The following is a 23,315-nucleotide window of genomic DNA, read 5'->3' as shown; positions in this document are numbered from 1 at the left end:
ACAGAGACAGTTCCTTCCTTCACGCCATCACTCTATTAAATTCCCACAGCACTGCCTTATGCCTAAATATATTTACCCATGTAGTAGGGCTGTACTGCTATTATCCTTCTCATCTTTCCTATTACCCTCTTCTATTGGTATATTGTGATTTATCACTTGTTTGTATCTTATGATTTATAATCTATGATTTACCACTTTGTTGTTTGTATGCACACTGAGAGCTAATGCACCTGAGACAAATTCCTTGTGTGTCCAATCATACTTGGCCAATAAATAATATTCTTATTCTGATTCCTTATTTTTCAAAAGCTATGGTAGTTATTTGTTTGATTTGTTCATTCATGCTTGGTAATTACTTATTTTTTGAATGATTTTCAAGAAATGTGGGTCTTTCAGGTAGGAATACTTAAGAACAGGCAAAAAGAAGAGAGAGTAAGTCTCAGTTTTTCTACCCTGTGTCCCCTTATATTTAGTCAATCTTAAATGATTTACAACAAAAATGGGTAGAAATGAGGAGGAAATTATAAGAATGTTTTTAGCCTATATAAATGAAGTAAATTCAAATCTAATGGGATTAGATAAATTCAGTCACTCTGCTCCTTTTCAGAATAAGTGTACCATATGGTGGTTTAGATTCTGAAGCATCAAGGCACTCTAAATACCAGTTGGTAAGGTAAAAGAGTAGAGAAGGAGACTGGAATGGGCTCATTGAATGTGTCATTGAATGGGCTACTGCAAGAATTAGGTGGCCTTTGGTTTAATCCAGCCAGGGCATGCTTCTGTTTTTAAAGGGAGAGTAATCCCTTCAACCACAATAAAAACATGAACATTTAAGAATCACAAACATGGTTACATAAGCTCATAGTAAAGCCTATTAATAATTGAATTGCTATATAAAGATGTCAGAAAACCTGTTTTGTGGGGATGCCTGGGAAATAATACCTGGTGGAGTTTTAATGAGATGTCTCCCTGTACACTAGCAATTATTGCTTATTACTGCAGCACTAAGTTGCCTGCCCGTATCCTAGCAAATTTCTGAATCTAAATTATATATTATAATGAGTAAGGCACAAACCCAATCACTGTCATCCCAGAGTTACAGCTATGTAACTTGTAATTGTAATTGCAGAGTTACAGCTATGTAACTTGTAAACACCTATTCATGCAGTGAAGCTATTTCATCAGATGCAGATATTACTAGTTGAGAGCCATCATTCAGGGCAGCTTTTTATGCAGATCTTCAGTTTCTTGTTGACATACAGAAGCAAATTTTCCTATAGCTTTTCATTGCATATTCTATCATAATAATAATAGCAATACAAAGTCACATTTTATTATATTGAAATGAGATTCCTGCAGAAATTAGGATGATCAGATGCAAATGTGGTCAGAGTTCCCCTTATTTGGTATGCCACATGAAGAGTAGTAGATAAAGTGTAATGCGATATACTACAGCAGCTGTGTATGTGTGTCCACACACATGCACACGCACACCTCTTTGAACCACTGTCGTCTCCTTGTGATTGCTTGGTCTAGTTTACAGCTATAAAAAATATATATATCTGATGCATACGGATCAGTTTCCTTTTTTGCATATCATCATCATATGGCATGGATATTCTGAAGAATAATTCTGCTTGCTTAATTCTGCTTGCTTAATACAATTTGAATTAAATGTCTATGGGGATTCTCAATCATCCAGGCCATGGTTGTCCCAAAGGTGGTTTTTCAAGAAGCAATAGGACTTTCTGGTTTTTCTTTGAAGATGTTTCATTTCTCAACCAAGAACCTTTTTCAACTGTGACTGGATGATAGGGAATGGAAGGACTTATACTCCTTGCAGACAGCTGGTCATTTGCACTCTTTTAGAGAGTCGTTAAGGCCACCTGAAGTTTATGTGTCATCATGGTCAACTGAATGGTGCAAATGGGTGTGGAGCCTTCTTGGAACTGTTGAAAGGACTGTGTTGTAGACTGTAGATAGATGATGCCATCTCTCTCCCCCTCTGTTGAGAGAGGGCTGTTCAATTTTGACATAGATGGCCTCTTTGACCCCTCTTTCAAACCAGAGGTCCTCTATCCAAAATGCGGACTTTGCTGTCTTCAAAAGTCATTTTGTCTTCTAAATGCAGATGGACTGCTGAAGCCTGATGGGTTTGTTCTCCCTATAACGTGCCATGCGTTTATGAAATAGTTGTTTTGTTTCCCCAATGTACATATCTGCACATGGTTCACTGCATATAACATTTGCTAAGTTTGTGTTTGGGTGTTTTATCCTTGGGGGTAGACAAACTTCTGCCTTAGAGTATTTTTGCATTTGAAGTGTATGTTGTGTTGGTTGAAGATCCTCCTGAGCTTTTCCGATATTTCTGAAATGTATGCAATGACAATGTTGCTTCGTTTACTGTTCTCTTAATTGTCTGTTATAAAGGAGCTCCTGTAGGGTCTTTTTTGAGATTTGATGAAGGCCTACTTGGGATAGCCACAGGTTCTGAGGGCTTCCTTGATGTGCTTTAATTCTTTTTCTTTCCTATCTTTGCTTGTAGGCAGGCCTTCAACTCAGTGATGTAGAGTTTTGGTGACTCACATTTTGTGCTTGTAATTGGGATAATGGGTAACTATCTTGAGACTTTCTGCCTAGAGACCAGTTATTGTCTTGCGAAAGAAAGTAGCCAATTATCCAGTTTGTGAAGAAAATCATTACTTTCTTCTATTAAATTTTAAAAACCCAAAGATATACTGTTTTAAATATAAACTATCAGATGAATTAAATGTAGGACAATGCTTTAGTTTGGCTACAAAAATGTTTTTCATGTTCAATATTTGAATTTAGGAAAGTACACAAGGGTGTAATTGATAGAACAAAATGAAAAATACAGATTTTTTGGGGTTTATGTAATGTAGCATTAGGTATTATAGTATATTGCTAATAAAGATGTTACCAAGAGCTCCCCTGACTTCAACATCTCTGCTCTGAAATTGAATGTTCTGAGTGAGAATTTTAAGATCTTATTTCTAAGTGATAAACACAATTTCTAGATGTTCTTGGAAGCAGCAGAATCCTAATCCACGTTCTGAGGTGTTTTGTGAGCTAAAACAATGTTAATTAAAATTTCCCTGGATCAAAAAAGTAATTAAATATTAGTGTCATAGAAATTATATCAGGTGTCCCAGCTAAATATACTGCACAGTATATAATGAGGAAGAATGTATCAAGAAATCCATAGAGATGTTTTTGTTATTATGGTGTTCAAATAAGGCTTATCAACTCTGCCACTTCATTTTATACTATTTTTATCAGTACACATTTGCTGATAAATGATCATAAATGGGTTTCATAAATAGTACATGTGTCCTTGCCACTTCCCACAATTGTCTCAGTTGAGCTGAGTTCAGTTGAAGGGTCCAAGCCCAGGTCACTAGGTTCCGTCTGTACCTGAGCAACTTCTTTCTCTTCTTTGATTTCTACATCTATACTATCGTGTGTGAGGTGATCAATAGAGTCCTTCTTAGTTAACTGATGAACTGAGACTTTTATAGCAATCTTGAGTGGTGGTTCATGCAAAGAAGATGCATCTGAATCAGCGGCAAGAGAATCACTACGCTTTAGGGGACTGGAAACCACGTACATTTCATCAGGGTCCATGATCCCTTGCCCCACGGCTGATTGCCTTACAAATTTATGGCCTTGTTCCTCTAATCCGACTACTTCCATGATTTCTTCCATGATAGTCCTACAATTCATTATAAGAGGGGGTAGGGGAACACTTCTAGCTAGTTCCTCAATGTAGCGGGCAAACTCCATTGTCTTAAACTGGGTTACTTTGGCAAGCTCAAGAGTTTTTGCTGAGGTGATTATCGGGATGCGCTTAGCAATCTCAAAAGCTTTTTGCAGTTTTTCAGCTCCTTCTGTCCGAAAAAAATCATTGATCGCTTTCTCAGTCTTTTTCAAGTGGCTACTCATCATGCATAGTCTCGTAATATTTAAGATCAAAACAATGGTAAATGCTACAAGACATACAATCATGTAGTAGATCCCCATGTCTCCAGCGGTAAATACAACCCTCAGGGTGACAGTATTATTCACTTTGCCATAGATGTTAGCAGCAACACATGTGTATTTTCCTCGATCTTCAAATAACACACTGGTAATATTTAGTTGCCCGCTATTGAGAATCCATTTTCCTGCTGGAAAGAAGCCAGAATTAATTAGTAAAATGTATCCATATTTTTTCTCATCATCATTTAGGAAATATCACAATACATTCAAGTAATTGATTCAAAGACATCTTATAATGCATCTACAATATTCTGGAATAACTGCTGTTAAGGAACTTGAAGTCTTGGCCATTAATTAGATCTGCTTGTCCAAGATTGCCATAGAATGCCCTATGATAGCAATAGCAGTAGACTTATATACCGCTTCATAGGCCTTTCAGGCCTCTCTAAGCGGTTTACAGAGAGTCAGCATATTGCCCCCAACAATCTGGGTCCTCATTTTACCCACCTCGGAAGGATGGAAGGCTGAGTCAACCCTGAGCCGGTGAGATTTGAACCGCTGACCTGCTGATCTAGCAGTAGCCTGCAGTGCTGCATTTAACCACTGCGCCACCTTGGCTCTCTATGATATCGCTAGATTGTAAAACTGTGTATGTTCCCAAGCAAAATTATCCCTTAAATCATTCTGTAATTATCTTGCACACATTTCCAATGATTTTAAACTAATATAATCCCAAGAAATATTATGGTTACTTTTGTGCAGGCAAGAGATTGCAAATGATTGGAATATAAGCAAAAAAGTAATCTGTTCCTATAAATTAAGGACATGTAAAAAAGAACTTTGATGTATTTCTGGACTTGTCCAATTAAATCAGTATTTTATTGCACATATATTTCACAAAGATGCTTAAATTTATTTTGTAACAATACAGGTATAACAAGACGGAAGAGTTTTGAGGAATGAGCTATTTAATGTTTAAGCAAGAGATTTCCTTCTAGTATAACAGGTCAGATTACTTGGTTGCCTAAACCCCTATTGTCTATTTTGAGTCTCATAGCTACCTGACACAAGTAAACCTCGGAATTTTATTTCTAATGCTTGGAGTACCCAAGGGATTATCTCACTATTCGTCCATTTTGTTATGTATTGGTCACAGCTCTGAGAGCAGCTCTTCGTAATTTTAGATTAGAATCTTTCCTAGTTTTGGCTGCATATGTCACATATTTAACTTTCTGGATGAAGCTTTTTCTATTTTTATATACTATTTAGCTTGTATACTTGTTGAAAACTTCCAAGGCCAAAGAGAACTGGGCTAGGAGAACTATATCAGAAAAGCAATTGAGGGGCATGCCTAAACAAGAAGGCCAGTCTTTCTGCTTTTCCTCACTTGTAACTAACTCAAATACGAATATGTCCTGCAACCATTTTATTTTGCTACATTTATTGAGGTTGCCTGTACCTCACCTTAAGCCCATGAACAAATAGCCAAATAGTGTTTCCCACTTTAAGCTAGCAGACACACATGGTAGTTTCAAGTACCTAAAACTGGGTGACTTTGCAGCCTCTTTTGTCCACAGCAGACTCTAATGCAGTGTTTCTCAACCTTGGCAACTTGAATTGAATTGAATTGAACTTATTGCATTTATATGCCACCCTTTTCCCCGAAGGGGACTCAGGGCAGCTCACAATCCAAGTCAGGGAAGGGGATACAGATAAGGGATAAAAAAGACAAACAGAACAATATACAATTTAAAAGCACACAACAACCATACCATTTGGGGGGGGGGGCAAAAGCTCTTTAGCCCCAGGCCTGTCGGAACAGCCAGGTTTTAAGGGCTTTGCGGAAGGCATGGAGGGTGGTGAGGGTTCGAATCTCCACGGGGAGCTCGTTCCAGAGGGTCGGAGCAGCCACAGAGAAGGCTCTCCTCCGGGTAGTCGCCAGTTGGCATTGGCCGGCGGATGGAATTCGGAGGAGGCCTAATCTGTGGGATCTGATCGGTCTATTGGAGGTAATTGGCAGCAGGCGGTCTCTCAAGTACCCAGGTCCAATACCATGAAGGGCTTTATCAGTGACGACTAGCGCCTTGAAGCGTATCCGAAGACCAATAGGCAGCCAGTGCAGCTCGCGGAGGATAGGTGTTACGTGGGTGAACCGAGGTGCACCCACGATCGCTCACGCAGCTGCATTCTGGACAAGCTGAAGTCTCCGAATGCTCTTCAAGGGCTGTGAATGCTGGCTGGGGAATTCTGGGAGTTGAGGTCCAGACATCTTCAAGTTGCCAAGGTTGAGAAACACTGCTCTAATGCATTGTACACTTAAGGTTAACCCTTTTAAGCTGTACATGCGTGTCCTCTCCCTGGGTCTGGCTCTTTCTTTGGCTGAAGAAATACTGGATACAGATGCCAATTGCTCCCATACCTGCAGTTCCCTGAAGCCTGCAGAATAGCTAATAGAGACAGAGGCACAACTCTGTACACAGGAGAACCGGTTTTCTCAAAACCCTGCAACCCTGATTTTGAAGACATGCAGCTCACTAGCTTGACTGTTCAGTTGTTCTTCTGGCTTGTTTTGGTTTAGAGTATCAGAACTGGAATTTTGAAAAAGAATGCCAATTCCGTTGTCAAAACAAGGCTGAACTGCTGATCAATGTTTTATTATCATTCAAAGTCTTGGATGAAATTTGCATCTTTGGTTTCTCCTTGCCTTGATAAACATTTCAAGGAAGGGAAGAAATAGCTTGGAAAAAGGCCATTCTGTATGTTTGGCAAAATAGTAAAGAAAGGCGGACCACCTGTTGGGAACCATATTTCTGCATCTCCCCGGGCAGGGGAAGGGGTTGAACTGGGGAAATCAAACAATTGTTTTATTAACATACCTTGCATATTTGGGGCATGATCACTGAATGTGACTCAGAAGACATACCACAGAGGCTAAACAGGAAATGGCATTCAGTACAGTTAAATGCATGCTGGAATAATTTTCTGCCAATCTAAGAAAGGATAGTGGGCAAAGAACATTTGCTTCAGGGGGGGGGGCGCTGTGGGGCTGTCATTTTCACAAAAAAATCTTCCTGTCAACTCTGAAGTGAACGTGGCTGAAGCCATGTTTTGCTGCTTCATAGTTGCTATGAGGGGGCGGGGGAGTAGATAGACTGGATACCAGTCAAAACAAAAAGTTTTCTTGTGGGAACCAAGGTCATCCCAACAGATAGCAGTTGAAGGAGGAGTGGAGTGACCAAGCAGTCTGTCATTGGACAATGTGACCGGGACAACTGGGGCGGGAATTAATTGTTCTTTTAAGTTAAGGGAAAAACCATGGGAACTTTTAGAATTGGTTTTCACTAGTGGTGTGATATGATGTAGCCAATAAACCTGTTCTTTGAAGAATCTACCTGCCTTGGAGTTCTGCTTTTGGTGGATGTGCTACTCGGAATGCTAACACTCCCTACATATCCATACAACCAAAGATAATCTCCAATTCATATTGTGTTGTGATAGGCATGATTTCTCACCATTACTCCCACTTGATGTATACTGATGCTTAAAGCAAACCATCCCAGCAAATTATCTAGATTTGGGATGTTCTGAAGAATCCAGCAGTATCATTCCAACTGAAGCAAAGCACTCAAAAGCTCATATGCTTTTTTGTAATATCTGATTTTCCAAATTCCAGATAGTTCCTTGTTTGACTTTTGAAGAAATGGATATAGCAGTTACAGCAAATCGTGTGCTATTAATCCTGCCAGCTACTTCCCATGAGTCCATGAGCAGGAATCTACAAGAATGTTTTTCTTCCACATGTCCTCTTTCCAAGTGCAATGGAATATGGGTAGAATAATCAGGATCAACACTGCAATGGGTAGGATGGCTATAATTCTTCCCTTAACAAAAAATGATGTTTCTGAAGATGTGGTGTGCATTAGGAAGTTAAACTCTGTTACTAATCATGACATCACAGATGAATTGTTTTTAAAAAAGCAAGAGAAGTAACAGCAATAGCCAGAATCAACATGATTGGGATTAAAGACTGGCCCTAATCTGAGTGAGTTGACAAGTGTGGTGTGGTATAAGTCACTCGTGGTATGTAGATTTATGATTTATGACTATAAATGGTTAATGAACATATACATATCTTACATGTAGTTATAGATACAAGTTTCTCAGCTCCATCAGCATTCTGTAAAATATCCACATTAAGTTTAGAAAAAGAATCTTTCTGCTGGGTAGAATTGGTAGTTGCCTCAATCTATCAAGTATAATTAATACTTTGCATTTATTTACCTTTTACTCATTTATCTTGAGTAAATAGAGAAAAACAAATTTACAACCGTTGGTGCTTTTAAGACAATATAACATGAAGACAGTATGTTTGCATAGGATGCATAGAAAAACATCTGAAAACTGTACCTCCATCTTCTTTCACCAAATGGCCATTTGAGCTGTACCACTTGTACTCTGGTTCTGGATAACCTTGAACGTTGCAGTCAATCAAGGCACTATAACCTTCCTTGACTATAATATGGTCAAGACTGTAGATTACCATAGGTACAGATCCTGCCAGCAGGTCTGTGTGATTTAAAGTGCTATTAATGACATCTTCAGCAGTTGTCCATACTGCTAATAAATTGAAAACATGAAAGATGGTCCAGTAGTACATAAAAAGGTGGCTCTTGAACATCTTCGCCTGTTCAAATATATCTGCCAATTAGAGTTAGTGGACCTGGAACTGGGAAACATACCAGGTTGCAGTAGCCCATCAAATTTGATCCATCAAATTTCAAAAGCAAACAAAATCTAGACCTGCAAAATAAAACAAGTTATAGCAATAAAAAAAATACAAATAGATGTAGCAGAAGTAGTTAAAGCAATTTTGATTTAAACTAATAATCTATCTCAGAAGTCATTGTTTCAAAAGTTTAACTTCAATCTTACTGCTATCACAACTCCTGATATTGTTTTTTTTTCTTTGTGTATTGTTTGATATAATTTCAATGACATAAAAACACTGTTTTGTTCAGTGATTTTAATTTTAAAAAATATCAGAAACTGTTTCTGATATATAAGCAAAACAAAAATGTATTTTTTGGGGTGGGGTGAGTTCATATCACTATCATCGTATAGGAATAAGGATTAATGAAACAGAAATTAATGTTCTTAACTAATCTATTTATCCCAAAATGCATCTCTAAAAATGCCTCAGGTTATGCTAGATGAAAAAAAGCAATAATATACATATAATACGAAGGCAAACATTTTGTATACATGACACAATGTAACTAAGGGTTTAGCATGTATTTCAAATAGAATCTTTACATGGTTTTTTATTTGGACAACATTTTAGCAAACATCTATTTAAACAAAGCACTTTCCATTGGAAATGAGTTAAATATTGCATATATTTCAAAGACTATCCTTACATAGTTTGCAGTTGACAATCGTACAAAAAGAACTCAGTGTCACCCCACTTCTGTTGTTTAAAAGTAAGAGTAAGTGGCTTGTTAGTCAGCATAATTCTCAGTGAAGGCATATGAGAGAATAGGGCAGGGAACATTAATTCAAAGTTAAAGTCCTGCTTTGCATATAAAATATCCCTGGTTTGGTGTGTGTCTTTGCCAGTTAAAGAGATCTCAGTTGGCAGGGTTTATTGGCTAGAAAATCCAATGGCCTGTTTAGATGACCTTAATAGTATTTCTTTCCTTGAACTGTCCTCAATTTACAATAGTTCTTTAGTGACCATTCAAAGTTATAAAGGCACAGAAAAAAGTGACTTATGACAGTTTTTCACACTTATAATGATTGCAGCATCCCCATGGTCATGTGATCAAAATTCAGAAGCTTGGCAACTGACTCATATTTATGACAATTGCAGTGTCCTGGGCAGTGGTGGGTTTCAAAATGTTTTCTTTCTTTCTTTCTTTCTTTCTTTCTTTCTTTCTTTCTTTCTTTCTTTCTTTCTTTCTTTCTTTCTTTCTCTCTCTCCTTCCTTCCTTCTCTCTGTCTCCCACCCTCTCTTACATACACACACACATCCGTTCCAGTTGGTGAAAATTTGTCCGTGCAACCTCCCTGCCCCCCACCGACCTTGTGATCCTCCCGGCTCTGTTGGACAGCTGCTCCTTTGCGTCCCATTGCCGGCTGCAGTTGGCTTTCTCCTGGCAATCGTTCCTGGTTGGCGGAAACCTTCTGGGGCAGCCCCACCGCTCCAGCCGGACGCTGTGCACCCCCAGAGCAGTCACATGGCAGCAGCACGTGGGCTGCTGAACATCCCAGGGCCTGGCGGGGGGAGCGCGTGGAAGCAGGCCAGGGGTCTGTACTGGTACAGGAGCATGGCCAGGCTGCTGCTCCTGCTACCAGTCCACAAACGTAACCTGTTTGCCCAGCACTCACTCAGAGACCTTCAAACTCCTACCCCCACAGCCCTCCCAACATCCCTCCCGCCTGGGCGCAGCCATTCACTGGTTCTTTCTTCTTCTGGTTCCAAACTAAGGCCCAGTTGGTTGGTTGGTTGGTTAAAGTGTGGTTTGGATCCTAATGCTCCATCACTGGAGGCTTTTAAAAGGGAGAACTTTTCGGCAGCTGGCTGGTAAAGAAAGCTCTCAGCCATGACTGGCGCCGCTGCCACTGCCACCAGCTGGATGGGCAAGGGAAGTGGGTGGGCAGGATGAGAGAGCAAGTGAGCCGCGACCAGGCTGGCGGGGGGAGCAAATGGAGGCAGGCCAGGGGACCATACTGGTACAGGGGCATGGCCAGGCTGCTGCTGCTACCAGTCTGCAAACGGCTGGCCAATTTCCGCTAATGGTACGCCCGTACTGGTGTGTACTGGGAGCAACCCACCTCTGGTCCTAGGGTTATGTAATCTCCTTTTGCAACCTTCTGACAACGAAAATCAACAAGGAAACCAGATTCACTTAACAACTCTGTTACTAAATTAACAACTGAGGTGAGTCACTTAACAAATATGGCAAGACAGATCATAAAATGGGGCAAAATTTACCTAAAAATGTCTTGACTTAGCAACAGACATTTTGGGCTCAATTGTGGTTGTAAATCGAGGAGAACCTATATTGCTTCTCTGTCCTTTAATGCTGATGGACATTTTTTAATCCAATATGGATGATCCAGAATAGTTTATCATCTGCTCCATCTGGTTCTGTACTGTTCTGGACAGGTGAGATACTTCCAAATAAAGCACTGGATTTATGGCGTTCATTGGGAGTCAGAGGCAGTCTTAGAAATAAAAATCATAGTATAATATGTTGTTTTGTTAAGATGTCAGACAACCAGAAAACCTGGAGCATGTGGAGAAATTTGACCTATAAGGTCTCTTCCAACTCTGTTAATCTGTTAAATATCTGTATAGGGAGATCTTTGAAAAAGGGTTGTTTATGAAATTTGTGTTAAACAGGAACAACTGTATGCAAGAAAAGTGAAATGTTTTTGTTTCAATTTTATTTGACTAAAACCTTATTTTATGCCAATTTAACTGATTTGTTATACTTTTTTTTATAAATGTCTTATAGGTTTTGTCAATACTATAACTGCATAAATCATCTGGATTTATTCACACTCATGTTTAGGGTTAGGGTTAGACAAGCAAACCACGTTTCCAGGTTTAGTGTACAAAGCTGGAAACAGCTGTATCTCTTTATTAGATATTTGTTTAACTCACAGGAATACCCAAGACTATGATGATTGTGAGTGCAGCTTTTTCTTCTCAGCAGCAGTGTCTGAGTCACACATACATATAAAATAATCAAAGCACTTAAATCCTTCTTATTGTACAGAAAGTAGGGGAAAATCAGCCTATTAATAGAATACTTCCTATCTTCTTCCCCGTTCTCCCCACCCCCAGCTTTTTGCTTCATCTGTTTTCAATGCTTCATTTCTACACAAAGATCAGTCAAAGCTCACTTCTTTCTCCAAGCAAGCCACACTCAGCATGGAAGCCTTTTTTCTCTAATTCTGGTTAGGGCGCTCTTTATACTCTTTAATATAATATAATGCTACTCTTAAGTATGTCCTTGGCATGCTAGGCAGACCATTCTGAGGTTCTGCAGAGGTTTAGGTGGCATAATGGAATCTCTGCATGTGTTTTGCCACTAAAGTATTGGAGAGAAATTATGCTTTTTAATGTTTTTTAATCATTTGAGCATTTTAAATTTGATAAGACATAGTAACTGGAACAGCTTTTCCCAATCTTCAGATAACAGAATCGGAAGGGACCTTGAAAGTCTTCTAGTCCAACCCCCTATAAAAGGGGGAGACCCTATATCATTCCAGACAAATGGCTGTCCAATCTCTTCTTTAAAACCTCCAGTGATGGAGCACCCACAACTTTTACCTGTAGGAAAGTTTAAGTTCCCAGGTTCAAACTTTGAAAGTCCAGTTTAAATAAAATACCAGGAACAAAAGGATGGGAAATACCCTAAATCAATTTTCCATGTATAGAACTGTGCAGTTGTTTCTCTTTTCTGAAACTCTTTCCTTAAATACTTTTGCTCCAGAACCCTGCTTTGAGGTTTATCATCAAATCCCATTTAAAAATATATATATTTTGAGAACTTTACTGTGTATTACATTAAGGCTTCCCCCTTTAGATGTCATTTTACTCTTATTTACATTACAATTATTTATTATGACAGCTTGGTTTCCAAGATAAGTTAATTTAGGAAATTTCATGGATATTAAGCTTTGTTTCCCTTTCCTAAACAACTCTCCTATCCTAGTCCAGTCCCATAATCTCAGGAGCAATTATTCTCCTATCTAGGAGAAACAGGTGCTTGCAAGGAGAAGAAGCAGCATGTGCGGAGAAACTTTCTGAGAAGGATCCAAGGCACAATGTTTATGAAGTAAGGCAAATATAAGAATGGAAATTCTTATAGTTTTTTTTAAAATTAGGAATTATGTCTGTGAAATACAAAAATAAAATCCAGTATTTAATACTACATATAATTACGGCGGCAGAAATATAATTACGGCCAGAAATGGAAAAACAAATTAACCTCAAGCGAAGATGAAATAATAAGAAAGATTATGGATTGTGCCGAAATGGATAAACTAACTAAGGAAATCCAGGGAAAGGAAGAATCAGAATTCTACCAGATATGGGATACATGGTATAGGTGGATGGAGGAAAGAAACAAAAATCAATGAAAGAATATAACAAAACTCAAAAATAATAGTTATGAGTAAAATAAGAGGGTTAAGAATGGTGAAATCTAAATGAAATACAATAGAAGGGGAAATAATATAAGGTGAGCGGTATTGATTGATGATTGCTATTATAAAAAACAGGAAGTTCCTGTTCGTACTGTATTGTATAAATGTGGTGTACGTCCAGGGGTGGGTTTCTCGCCCCGTTCCAACCGGTTTGGTTGAAACGGGGCCGGCGTCGTCCTCGTGCACGCGCGCGGTGCACGCATGCATACTAGCGTCTGTGCAATGCTCCAGCTGCTCCTGAAGGATCGCGCAGGCGCTGTATGCGTCTCGCGCATGCGTGGAAGCGCAGAACTTGTCAAAACCGGGTAAGGATTGTGGGCGGGCGGGTGCGCCCTTCGCCGTTCCTGGAAGTTACTTACTTCCGGGTTCGCCGACCAACCGGTTTGCAGGGACCGCCGCGAACCGGTTGAAACCTACCCCTGTGTACGTCTAACTTTTGTGTGTGTGTATTTTACATGTTTGTTAATAAAAATCTTTTTTTAAAAAAGAATGAAAATTGATTAATCATCTCAAAATAAATATACAACCTACTGAGCGTAGTCAGGCGAATGACATTCTGCTCTTACTAAATTGTGCTAAGAATGCCAGCTGTCTCTTTTAGTTGTGAAACAAGTTTTAGCCACCTACAGTTTTTGGCAACCAATTGTACCAGGGCAAATGTACAGTGGTAAAACAAAGAGCAAAATTGTGAAGCATAATGTGCTTTTAGGTACGCTTTCATACTTGATACTGAGGGATGTGTGACTGGCCTTATTTGCACTTATTTTTCTTCCATACAGGTAGTCCTCAACTTACAATCATTCATTTAGATACTGTTCAAAGTTATAATGGCACTGAAAAAAGTAACATACAAATATTCCTCACACTTATGGCTATAGCACCATCTACACAATCACATGATCAAAATTTGGGTACTTGCTAATGGGTGTGTATTTACAACGGTTGCAGCATCCCAGGGTCACCACAAATGATCCCCATTTGTGACCTTCCCAGCTGGTTTAGACAAGTAAAATCACTTAATGGGGGAATTCACTTAATGACCACATCATTCATTTAACAACTACAGAGATTTGCTTAACGATCATGAGAAAAAGGTCATAAAATGAGGCATGACTCACTTAACTGCCGTGCTTATCAAAAGAAATTCTGATCCCAATTGTGGTGGTACGTCAATGATTACCTGCACTTAATCAAATAAATTTGCCTTGGTCTCAATAAGTATGGATACCTGGCCAACCTCAATAGTTATCATATTTATTCAGTTTTTTCCCCAAGTGAAAACACTGACACCAGTTCAAATACACTTGCTATTATTTTTTCCATGTATTTAATTCCAGCATAGATATCACCCCATGGCCCTGTTTCTGCAAGCTCTAGGACTGTTAAACTGGAGACCCTTTCCCAAAACAACAAGTAGCAAGGACAAGGCAATCTAAAGCTTTGTTCTCCTGGAAAGCGTCAGAGCCAGAGTGGGTCAGCAGAAGTTGAGACGCTCCCTCCTTTCCCATGTCTATCAATAGAAAAGAAGTCCAATCTAAAGCAGTCTCTCAGTTGCTGATCTGCCTGTCTTTAGAGTCCCATTGCATTCTACTTTTAATATTGTGGGGTTCTTGGTGATCTCTGAATCGTAATCCCTCTAGCTCTGATGACGTTACCTAGTTTGGTAATGAAAGGTCTGCAAGAAAACTACAAAACCCAGAGAGAGGCAAGGATCCCAAGTTCAAACCTGAACTTCTATTGGCATTTTTATTATCCTAAAACAGCCACATAGAATCTCTTGCACTTCAGATGTTGTTGAACTACAACTCCTAACATTCACAAACTATTTCAGATTTTGGGGGATTGTAGCTCTGCAATAGATGGAAGCAAGTACCTCCTCTCCTCAAGCTTTCTGGATGGGAAACAAGTTTTCTTTAGACACAGTATATGGCTAAGATTAAGGAGAAAATATTTTGCCCATCCTCTGCAGCCCTTTCCTACAGACTAACAGGGTTCTTGTCTTATAATCTTTTCACAGAAGTATCAACTCATGTGTTCCTATGCCAGCCCCGGATATTTTTCTTCTCATTTTCCATTCTCATTAAGTCTCTGAAAGCAAAACGCCTCACAAGTCTAGTCAAGAGTCAGATGAGGCCAGCCAAACTTCGCTCTAGGAAAGTGGGCAGAACAAAAGGAAAATAATAGATAACTTATGCCTAATGGTTTAAACGCTGACCAAATTCCAAACGCGCAAACCGCCTCAGTTCTTCTTTAACACAAGCCATGGATTTGGGCGCTGCGCCCGCAGAAGTTGCTACACAAGAAGCCACCAAAGAGCCATCGCTACCTTTCTCTGCAATATCGCCCTTTATACCTCTCTTGTTGCCACCCACCACTACCTTTGCTGGTCGAATCTATCAGGGATAGTTGAAAAAGAGGCGAAGGCTCTCTTTCTCCCTCCTGACTGTCTTGAACCCCTCCTCCTAGCGTGGGGCGCCTTGTCTGCATTGCCCAATGCCAGGGCGTTCGGCGATTCCTAGTAGGGATGGAGATAAACCGGACAGAAATGTTTACCGAGAGGCAGCTTCGTTGGCCGTTGAGTCTTCTTGTCCACAGCTTTCCTTAGAGCTGCCGCTTAGGCAAATTTGAAAGCTACTTCCAGGTAATTTCGGGTTTTGCAGCCCCAGCAGGTGCAGGAGGACTTTGCTTTCCCGGGGACCTCAGGGTGTTGCACCCCTTTACTCGTGTTTCTGCCGCTGCCGCCGCAGTCCCTGCTGGCTTGCGCTTTTCTTCCGCGCGCTCCCAGCAAAGCTGCAGCCTGAGCTGCCCGGACTCCGCTTGCACAAGTAGGTCAGAGAGGCACTGAGCATGCTCGCTGTTGAGCCAGGCTGCTGTGGAACTGCTCGTGAGTTGTCCTTTGCTTCTTTTTTTCCGTACCCAACGAAGGTCACATCAGTGTTTAGATACGGGAGTGAAGAAGGCGGGGGAGGCTTAACCCCTGGGGAATTTTCTTTCCCCTCCGATAGGGCGCAGAGGAGAGGGCATCTAATATGCAGCGCCGCGCTATTACTAGATGGATCATAAGATAAGATAGAGGCATTTTAAAATGTACCTGTATAGGGTCATTCGGCTGTTACGCATTTGCTTTATATGCAGCAGAGGCGAGTTTGCGCCTATCTTTTCCATTTGCTTCAGTGATCGTTCTGTTGCTTCCAATATTTTAGTTCTTCACAATTAAGAGTAAATCGGGTATGCGGTGTTGAGTTTCTGTCCGAAGTTTATCATTTGCTATAATACTCAAAGCTGGAGAGAAGGGATTAGAGAAAAAAAGGTCAAAGTAAATCTATATTGAAATTGAGGACCAGATAGCAAGACTATTGGTGGCGCAGTACTGGAAGAAGGAAAAATTACCTACTATTCAAGAATGGACACTAAAAGTAACAAACTTAGCAGAGATGGCTAAAATATCAGCATATTTTAAGGACCATTCAGATGAGAAATACAAGCTGGAATGGAGAAGATGGATTGACTATATTCAGAATAAATACGGGACTAAGAAATTTCAGATATCTTATGAGTGAATGAGCAAGGAAGGATACAATTTGCTTAAAGTTAGCTTTACAAAAGGGGAATTAAAGTACAAGTGAGGGATGATGTTAAAATCTGTTAGCTTATTTTAGAATATGGATGTTGATGTTTATACCCTGTATTTGCTCTAGGGGGTTGGGGGGGGGGAATTGGGTTTGGGGGGAAGGGGAGGTATATATTTGTAAAACTTTTATTAAAACTTTCAATAAAAAAAAAAGAAATTGAGGATCAGATGAATAGATTCAATTACAGTAGCTGTGGGTGCACCATTAGAAGATCTGAAACTCCCGGTCAGGAATAGATGTCAGGGAAAAATATGTGAGCTCTAAGAGTTGACAAGGACTTGTTGGTGCATTATCCTCACCTTCATTATCTTCATCATAGGCTAAGTAATTTAAAGAGGGGCTGCCACAGAGAGGAGAGGATCAGGCTATTTTCTAAAGCATCCGAAAGCCAGACAAGGAATGATGGATGGCAATTGATCAAGGACAGATTCAACCTCTCCTTGATCAGTCAGGAGAAATTTCCTGACAGTGAGAACAATCAACCAATGGAACAGCTTGCCTACAGAAGTGGTGAGAGCTTCATCCCTGGAAGCTTACAAGAAGAGACTGGACTGCCATTTGTCAGAAATGTTGTAGGGCAGTGATGGCTAACCTTTTTCTTGTCGCATGCCGAAAGCATGTGCACACCTGCGCAACAGCCCCTCCATGCCACACACCCATGTGCATGTACCCGTCCCCCCCCTAATATGCCATAATACATTTAAATATGTCCCATGTAAACACCAGGGGCTGAATTAATACAATGCATCATTATTTTTAGTTGCTTAGTTTTGGCATCTCACCTGTACTATGTCCTCTGCGAACAGTTCCACTTCAATGTGTAATGTTATGGTATTTTTAAAGTACATTTGAATTTGTTCCAAGCTTTCTAAAATGAAATTTAACTGTGTTAATTTTAATAATCATTGGTTTTAAAAGCCTTTTAATGCTTTATTTTTAATTCTGTGTGCAAAATATTATTTTTGTGTGGTAGATTTTTTTTCAATCTTTAAATGAGATGCCCTGAAAGATTTTCCTAATGAAGAATGTTGTATCAGTACTTTAAAATATTGTCTAACTAAAATCATTTAACTCCATTATCATTGTAATTTAACTTCTGAATTTCTTGTTTAAGAATTACTGTTCCAATACTGAGATGTATCATATTACAGAATAAAAGTATTCAGTTGTTTTGAACGTTGGGTACATTGTTGCAAACATCATTTTATTGTTAACTAATCTATTTTATCATCATATACATTTCTTGGTGCACAGTTGTTATCTTATTACCTCACCACTGTTATTATTGATTCTGAACTGTTGTTTCCCCAGATATGTTCATATGTCCTTTTATTCTATTCTCTATCAGTCATTTTATAGGTAGTCCTTGACTTACAAACACAATTGAGTTCAAAATTTCGTGGCACGACAAAACCGCGCTCGACTAAAGCGCGCCCGATTAAACCGCGTCGCTGACGTCATCATCAGGGCGACAACAGCGAGCGCGGAGAAAGAAGGGCGCTTTAAATAGCGCTTTGAAAGCAAGCCGATTCAAGTTAAGGTAAGGGTTAGGTTTAGGGTTAGGTTTAGGGTTAGGTTTAGGATTAGGTTTAGGGTTAGGTTAAGGGTTAGGGTTAGGTTTAGGGTTAGGTTAAGGGTTAGGGTTAGGTTTAGGGTTAGGTTAAGGGTTAGGATTAGGTTTAGCGTTAGGTTAAGGGTTAGGTTTAGCGTTAGGTTAAGGGTTAGGTTTAGGGTTAGGTTAAGGGTTAGGTTTAGGGTTAGGTTTAGGATTAGGTTTAGGGGTTAATTTTAGGTTTAGCGTTTACAGCGTGCTTTTTTCTCCGCGCTGTTGTCGTGCTGTGATGACATCAGCTACGCGGTTTCGTCGAGCGCGCTTTAGTCGAACGCGGTTTTGTGGTGGAACCCAAAATTTCTGTTGCTAAGTGAGACAGTTGTGACTTTTTGCCCCATTTTAGGATGTACCCTGCCAGCCAAAACTGGGTGTGGGGGGTGGGGGCCCTGCACATTCTCCCCTTGCCTTGTTTTCAGTCAGGATGGCTTCCTGAAGCACCCTGCCAGCCAAAACAGGGCATGGGATGCCATGGGCGTTCCCTGTGCACCATTTGCAGCCTGGAAGGCCATCCAGGCTGAAAATGGAGCATGGGGAACTTACGTGGCATCCTGCTCCCCATTTTCAGCCTGAACAGCCTCCTGCAGCACCCTGCTGGCCAAAACGGGTGGGGCTGGGGATCCCATACTCCTCCTGTGCCCGGTTTTTGGCCTTGACAGCCTCGTAAAGCATCCTGGTGGCCAAAATCAGGCATGGGGGACCTGTTGCCATGTTTTTGGCCCGGATGGCCTCCAGCATCCTGCCAGCCTAAACCAGGCATGGGGGACCTGTGCACAGCCCCACCATGCCCTATTTTTGGCCTTGACCACTTCCTCCAACACCCTGCCGGCCAAAATGGGGCATGGGGGTGCACATACCCTGTTTTGGATGGCAGAGACACTGTGGGCCATCCCGTTGCTATTTCCAGGCCAGCCCCATGGGCCAATTTTAAGCACCCTTGATTTTGACATCCCTGCTATAGCATATAACTAGTTGCAGAATCAATGGAACATTAATCTCAATTCTCTTTGGAGCTATTTCTTCCTGAGTGCCATCTTTCTAAAAGCTTCATTATTTTATACTAATTTGGAGAGGAAAAAATGGGATGCAAAGGGGAGACTGACAAGCCAATGAAATTGAGGTAGACTCCTGGAGTCAAATCCTCCCCACTCCTGCTGAGATATCCTAAATAAGGGGTGTTTTTCCTGCTGGCGGGTGATGCATTGAGTTGAGGCTGTAGAAAAGCCAAAGGAGAAAACCAACACACAGTCAATACCAAGGGGGAAAGGACCAGATTCCAGACTTGGAAGAAACCCAAGAGAGGCATGATGCCATTTGGCAAAACAGTCAGTGACAATTAAGTAAGGATTCCAAGGCGGGTGGATACTAAATTAGTAGGAAAAATAGTGCATATACATTCAGTGCATTTTTGGTTTCACAAAAATATTTTGTATGAAAATAATGGTTGGAGTTTGGAGCTAACCAGGTCTTCCCTGTGGAGGAAGTCCTGCTCTATAGGAATAAAAACAAACAAACAGCTGAAGTAGTGCATGATTCCACTGCACATTTACCCCTAAGTTGCAGTTTGGATCCAGCCATGTTTTTCCCCAGATTTTCTTATTCCCTTTAGCCTTTTCCTAAATATCTCCCCTGGACCTAATTATTCTATCATATTTTAAGATTTATATCCTTATCTGAGGGCTTTACTTATTTATTTTAGGCATCTCAATAAATCCATGCTGCAGATCACTGGAAGCATAGTAATACAACAAAGATTGATTCTATTTTATCCTTCTCTTTCATGTACAATTGAGATGCTTATATATTATTATGAGAAACATTAAGAAACTGAAGAAAGTCATTAATTATTTCATTTCCCCCCACTGCATTTTAAAAACCCCATGCAAATACTAGAATATATTTTTGCTTTATTTTGTTTTGTCTGTGCCAGCAATTATCAGAACTGATATTAAAGCTGTTTGGACATTGTTTGAGGCAGTTTATTCAAAACAACATATAATTATACAGCAGTGGTGGGTTTCTAATTTTTTTCCTACAGGTTTGCTCATGCACGACGCTTCTGCGCATGCACAGAAGCGTCTGGGCGGATGGGCAGAGCCTCTCACTGCCGCTACTACCACTTCACCTGATCCGGGCCAAACCGGCAGCAATCCACCTGTTATATGGTCAAAATCATATCAGTTTACACTTTCGTAAGATCCTTATTAAATAGTTTTAATAAACAATTATACATCAAATATATATTTTCACCACGAGGTGGCAGGACAACTTCATGAAAACGTTTTTTGAAATGTACTAATTATTAAGAATGGCAATTGACTGGCATTGATTATAGAAACTTGTTTAATGAAGTTGTTCTGCCATCTGCCGGTGAAGCTATTGTATATAATTGTGAAAGTCCCTTTTAATACTGTAATGAAACTTGACAAATAAAATACAAGCTTTTCAAAATTGTACAGTCAGCATGCTTTGAAAAAAAACATTTACATCATCTAAATAACAAAAAAAAAAAATCTGATCACAGTACAATTAAATTTAGAAAAAACAATGGCATAATGAAACCTCAGAAAGTTGGGATCCGATTAATTATTTACTGAATAGAAGTACCATTTTACAATAGTTCAAATGAAAGGTTGTTTTTTTTTGTAAATTCCAGTTTGTAGTTGTTTAGCCATTTCTTCAAAAATGGCAGCATCATGACTCTGCTGTCCCTAATGTACGTAATTCTTTTTCTCTCTCCTTTTTTATTAGTTTATAATATAAAATAAAAAAAAATACAAAAACAGGGAAGTGAAAAGAGAAGGAAGATTGTAGAAAAGAAGGAAAAAAGAAAGAAAATGTGTTGACTTCTGACTCTCTTTGGTATAGTAGAATAAGATAATAATATAAAACTTTCGACTGTCAGCTGGGCTATCTACTTCCTCCCTCTCTTCTCCCTCTCAGGCTTCATGGCAACTATGAGGCAGCACAAGATGGTTTCAGCCAGGTTTGCTTCAGAGTTGATATCCATTTCTTACTCAGCTTCTTCCAATTTGTTGGATCCTTAGAAAAAAAGATGCATTTAAAATGCAAACATTCTTTAATTCAGTATTATCATAAAATAGAATAATATTTTCATTCTATTTCATATAATCTGACAAAATCCATGGCAAGAAAATGACAGGTAAAGGCTGGTTGTTTTGAATAGGATAAGCAAACCAGTTTAAATAAATGATACACTCATGAAGCACTTTGTTGGAAGCAAATGTGACAAATAACCATTTTCTTCAGTGAACCAATTAGACTTAGATTCACAGACCATTAGGACAGATAACATTAATTCTCTAACTTTTATATAATTTTTAAAGAATTTTTTTATTTAAATTGGTGTTTTTCAAATTGCTGTTTGGCAACTTTAAGATATGTGGACTTCAACTTCCAGAATATCTTACCCATTCGGTGGGAATTCTGCAAGTTAGGGTTAACCCTCTTAATAAATTGGAACTTTGAGCAATACTTTGCCTTGGAATCTGATTTAATTTTGGATGTTATTTGGAACCCTGACATTATAATTGAGAGAAATGTAATAATTTCACATGAAAGATAATAAAATGTAACAGAAACAAACCAAGTGAAAGTAAGTAACTATACCACTGACTTATGAAGATATTTCCAAGAAAAATCTATCCTGGAATCCTCATGAAACAATGCTTACATAAATGTCACTATCAGTATTGCCAATATTGCATCCTGCCTCTCTTGGTTCTGTTCCAAGTGATTGCCAATAATCTGGTCCCGTTTGGTAAATTTTCTCCTTGGTATAGAATGAATTGATTTTCTTCTCTGGCTTTTCAACAGTCACAATTCAATGCATCACCAGGAAAAACATCCCTTATTTGGGGCATCTCAGCAAGAATGGGGAGGATTTTATTCCAGAAGTCTGCCTCAATTTGGATGTTTTATCTGTCCGTGCTTTGCATCCCATTTTCACATGCCTCTAATTAGTACATACTAAAGGAGCATTTAAGAAGGTACTCAGGAAGCAATAGTTCCAAAGAGAATTGAGATTAACCTTCCATTGGTTGTGCAACTGGTTAGACTCCACATGTTGAATTGCTTCTCTCCACCCACCCCCCTGCACTTTGTATCCCATTTTTGCACGTCCCATTTTAGTATAAATAAAGAAGCAGTTAGTGGGTGAAGACTTGGGAGGAGAAGTTGCAGCTAAGTAGAAAGACTTATTAGGGAAAGTGGCTTTGCATAACCTGGATAAAAGAGGTTGCAAATAATATTGTCATATGGAAAAAGCTTGGTTTTGGCTGGAAGTTCAAAGGCAAAATGGCTAGAATGAATTTTCCCTGCCAAGGAATTTTCTAGAATGGAGTTTTGTAAATAGAATTGCCACCTGAAACATTAAATATGGCAATCTATTTTTAGTTAAAGCAAAAGTTATTAAATAAGGAGTATCAAACCCAATTGCATTGCAGGCTGTATTGTGAAATATCAGGATGTTATTTGCCTTTGCGAAACTGGGGTAGGCGTGGCCTGTGCAGGCCGTATCCAGCCCATGGGTGGCCAGTTTGACAGGCCTGCATTAAAGCAATTAGACAGATGTGGTAGGCCTGAATTCTGTTCATATAAAAGGGTGTCACCTAAAAATCCATGATCCTAAAACATAGTAAATACATAAAGCCTAGAAAAAAAGTTTAAAAAAATCAAACCGTGTATAAATAAACGCTATTATTGTTTTATTTGTTAAAAAACCCTCATCTGAATGACTGAAATTAACTCTCTCTCCCATTGCATACTCTGGAACAGTCTTGCTAACCTGTGAAAAGTCACTACAGACTCACTATTGTCTGTTATATTAGGGGAGG

At 39.5% G+C, this 23,315-nt stretch overlaps 1 protein-coding gene across 2 annotated transcripts; it reads right to left on the bottom strand.

Moving 5' to 3' along the window:
- Nucleotides 1-1,310: 1,310 nt before the first annotated feature.
- MFAP3L (microfibril associated protein 3 like) lies at nucleotides 1,311-15,982 on the bottom strand. Of its 2 annotated transcripts, none has more exons than XM_014066645.2 (3): nucleotides 15,772-15,982; nucleotides 8,407-8,799; nucleotides 1,311-4,184 (listed from the first exon to the last, which is right to left on the bottom strand). In XM_014066645.2, exons 2-3 carry the CDS (start codon nucleotides 8,675-8,677, stop codon nucleotides 3,322-3,324), a joined length of 1,134 nt encoding a protein of 377 aa, XP_013922120.2. In that variant the 5' UTR covers nucleotides 8,678-8,799; nucleotides 15,772-15,982; the 3' UTR covers nucleotides 1,311-3,321. The 2 variants fall into 2 exon arrangements, with proteins under 2 accessions (XP_013922120.2, XP_013922118.2); XM_014066643.2 differs by having other exon boundaries at nucleotides 1,311-4,187; nucleotides 15,772-15,978.
- Nucleotides 15,983-23,315: the final 7,333 nt, after the last annotated feature.

This window comes from Thamnophis sirtalis, unplaced genomic scaffold (assembly GCF_051295495.1).
Source record: "Thamnophis sirtalis isolate CommonGarterSnake01/CBP01778 unplaced genomic scaffold, rThaSir2_p1.2 scaffold_10, whole genome shotgun sequence".
Classification (NCBI taxonomy): domain Eukaryota; kingdom Metazoa; phylum Chordata; class Lepidosauria; order Squamata; family Natricidae; genus Thamnophis; species Thamnophis sirtalis.
The sequence above is the reverse complement of the archived record's forward strand: the minus strand, read 5'-3'. Positions and strand labels throughout refer to the sequence as shown.

Coding starts and splice junctions, on each gene's coding strand:
- MFAP3L (XM_014066643.2), bottom strand. CDS start 8,677: ATGTTCAAGAGCCACCTTTTTATGTACTACTGGACCATCTTTCATGTT. Junction 4,188..8,406: donor TTTGGTGAAAGAAGATGGAG/GTACAGTTTTCA, acceptor GCTTCTTTCCAG/CAGGAAAATGGATTCTCAAT.